The sequence below is a fragment of the Sorghum bicolor genome, chromosome 4 (genome assembly GCF_000003195.3).
Source record: "Sorghum bicolor cultivar BTx623 chromosome 4, Sorghum_bicolor_NCBIv3, whole genome shotgun sequence".
In the NCBI taxonomy this organism is placed as follows: Eukaryota; Viridiplantae; Streptophyta; class Magnoliopsida; order Poales; family Poaceae; genus Sorghum; species Sorghum bicolor.
In genome coordinates, this window is record NC_012873.2 from 64,489,736 (window position 1) to 64,493,305 (window position 3,570).

At 45.1% G+C, this 3,570-nt stretch overlaps 1 protein-coding gene across 1 annotated transcript; it reads right to left on the reverse strand.

Annotated features, from left to right (window-relative positions):
* Window positions 269-3,297, reverse strand: LOC8078907 (lysine histidine transporter 1). The gene is made up of 9 exons (XM_002454544.2): window positions 3,046-3,297; window positions 2,762-2,901; window positions 2,291-2,677; window positions 1,798-2,191; window positions 1,600-1,705; window positions 1,390-1,481; window positions 758-826; window positions 529-657; window positions 269-378 (listed from the first exon to the last, which is right to left on the reverse strand). Exons 1-8 carry the CDS (start codon window positions 3,121-3,123, stop codon window positions 559-561), a joined length of 1,365 nt encoding a protein of 454 aa, XP_002454589.1. The 5' UTR covers window positions 3,124-3,297; the 3' UTR covers window positions 269-378; window positions 529-558.

The following is a 3,570-nucleotide window of genomic DNA, read 5'->3' on the forward strand; positions in this document are numbered from 1 at the left end:
CCTTCATACTAATATTATACATCTGTGCACCGATTCAATGCCCCAGGCCCCCAGATTTATAGTCCACACAAAACAACAAGCGCCTCCATGGCTATTTCTCTCTTATCGATGATATATACTATGGTTATTTGGATTGGAACATGATGTTTAACTGCACAATCAATGAAATACGGATGAAAGAAATACAAACCACCATCACTCATTCTCCCAAATGCACAATAAGCCAACTCGTAGAATATAGACAAATAAGATATACACATATACATGGTAAATCAAAACTAATTTTTAGGTTAAGCCATAATTTACAAAATCACGACATGTCATAAATCATCATGAGCAACTGGAACAAGCTTTGAATATATATGATCGATTCCATTCCTGTTACATGACAAAAAAAACTCGAGTAAGATGTTGTAATAATTTTTACTGATTATGTCATCCATTTAGAAAAATTCCATGTCAAAGAAAAACAATAAGTCCCACTCAAAACTTGAGACATGTTGAGTGTCTGTTAACTATGGAACAAACCTTGGATTTTATGTTGAATTAATCATATATTTATTGATAGAAGTTGTATGTCTTGGCTGTCAAAATGATTTGTCGAAGTCCACCAAGTGGTGATAGTACCATCAACAACACTCCTAGAACAATGCAAATCTAAAGAACATAAGGAATAAAGAGAATATTAGTATATAGATAAAGTAGTTACATTTTAATGAACCAAGGAAAATAGTCTAGATTGTCTATTTGTTCTTACCCAGTTAGTAAACCATGAGATGCTAAAAGCTCTAGGCTTGCATATTGTGAGCCACATGATGCAAGGAAGCTGCCATGAACAAACATATTTTTGGTCAGCTCTCATATTACCACCGTTCTATGTTTGACAAAGTATATAGAGAAGAATAATAAAGTCTACCACTTCACAGAGGTAAAACTATTAAAATGTATTTCATTACATCTGAACATTAACAATTGGAGGCCTCCAACCTAGCATCCACATTACTTGTCACAAGTCATGTTAGAAAAAAAGGATAAATTCTAGAAATTCTCAAACATCTAACCTTTAATCAGGTAGTGTTTAACCATCAATGATAATGATAGCCATTGGATCTATCTTTTTTTAAAAAAAATACCCACCTAGTCATTATGAAAATATATGAATTAACCCTTTAAATTTGCAACTAAATTACCTATCTCTTTCTTTATGAAAGGTAATGCAAAGTAGCCCCTAAATTTGGTTATAATTCTCCACACATGCCATTATGAATGTAATTCCGTTAATTTGTGTCTAAATTATATAAAAAATAAATTCAGTATCTCTCAAATTTTGATGATTGAGACATTGCAAGAAACTATTTAGCATCAACAAAATGGATACTGGGAGCTTACAAAATAAGTTGTCGGCGCGAAAGCAAAACCACCAAAGAAGCTGAGCAATGCACTGAAGAAAGGGAATGTGATGGCCACGAACATCGTGAACCCTGCAATTAATGGTTAAATCACGTGAATCTTGTTTCTATTGTCCAGTGTGATCCATAAGCAAGACCTTCAGAGTTTAGATTGAAGAGTTCAGTACAGACAGAGGCATATAGGCATTACCGACATAGACACTCCGAGCAATCAGGCGGAGCATCAGGCTTGGACGGAACCGAAACCTCCTCACCAACACCGTCTCTATCATATCAAACACCGGCATGGCATAGAGCTGCACACCACCAACAACACACTCACTGATCACATATAGTTTCAGGATATCTGTATTTTACATCATCTAAAAAACTACTTATATATGTATACCTGGTAGCTGCCAATGAGATGAACGACGACCATCATGTTAGCCATGGCGACGAGCCACTTTGGTTTTCTGAGGCTGACAAGGATGTTCTCATTGACGCTGTTGCCGAAGGCCCAGTAACCGACGAGCGAGACAGGGAAGTAGCACGCGGCGACGATGATGTAGGCGACGATGACACCCTTCCACATGGGTTTCTTGGACGGCTTGTCCGGCGTCGACGGGATGGTGGCCTGGATCTCCAGCACCACGTTGTGCCCGGCGTAAGCGAACGCCACGTCCCCGAGCGCGCCGAAGAAGCCGAACACCTTCCCCGGCGTCGTCGTCGCGCGCAAGCCGTAGTGCACCTCCGGCGACTTCCCCTTGTGCGCCGACGCGACCCACGCGATCATCGAGTAACTGCCGCCATGAGCGAGCATTCGTATATATCAGTGATCTTTCATGCTGGCTATGGCTAGTGCCGATAGTTACCAGTAGTGCTAGCAAAGTGAAGTATACCAAAGCGACATGACGGCGGCGGCGAGGGAGACGCCGGAGATGGAGTGGAAGTTGGGGAGCTGGGAGAGCACGAAGTGGCAGGAGGCGAAGATCATGATGAAGTAGGTGAGCTTGATGTCCTTGCACTTGCCGTCGCAGACCACGTCGTGGAACTTCTGCAGGGACTGGCCGCCGGTGACCATGTAGACGATGTTGAGGCCCACCTCCACCACCAGCTGCTGCGGCACGACGATCCAGAGGCCCAGCTTCTCCCCGAACGCGTGCTGCCCCAGCTCGTGGTACCGGTCGAACCGCCTGCCCGGCACCATCTCGTGCATCTCCACCATCTGCCACAGCGTGTACAGCGTAATGATCCACGACAGGATCAGCACCGTGATGCCGACCTCCCTGCATGCGAATCGTATAGTAGTAACAGACGATGGCTCATCAAGTGATCGGAACGCCATGATATATATATATATATACACGTACCAGCCGAGCTGGGACATGGCGTAGGGAAGGCCGAGCACGCCGGCGCCGACCATGGCGGTGACGTTGTGGAAGGCGGAGTACCACCACTTGGCGTTCCTCCTCGCGTTGATCGGAAGCCAGCCGTCGATCGCCTCGTCTTCCTGCGCGACGCCCATTGGATTGATGTAAGGCAGTAAGATCGAGGTTTGCAAGCTGCTGAGTGTTTGGTTAATCATCAAAGACAAGAGAAGCAGATCGATCACTAGCTATTTCCATTCATAACAGTGATCGAACTGTGGACGCACCATGGGCGACGGTGGTCGCATCTCCCTGGTCGGCGGTGGTCGCATCTCCATGGGCGGCGGCGGACGGGCCTGCTTCATCTCGACGACGATGGACGTGGACGCCGGGGAGCCTTCAGCGATGGAAAGGGATCGGAGTCGGAGAGCACAGAGCAGAGGGAGCAGAAAGTTGAAGTCGTCGTGTGTTCGTATAAATCACAGGTGAAAGCGAGGCGACAGCTGACTCCAGCTGAGATGAGAGCATAGGAATGGCAGCTCGTGGCGACCGGTGCACATCGGGTGAGAGCGACCACATGGCTATATCATATATTCAGATCATGTGCTCAGTTTCTCATTTGCTTCAGTCCAGGTAGTTTAGTTTGCCAACAATATTTTACTTCCACAAACAAATTTCCTAGAACTTACATGTAACTACTAGTAGTAGTTAAGGTTTGTAAATATGACAAGGAATTTATATATGTGACTGGCCGCTGGCGCCATACTCTAATCGAAGTCAAACGTCCCGTTGCATATTGTACCCTGAAAACT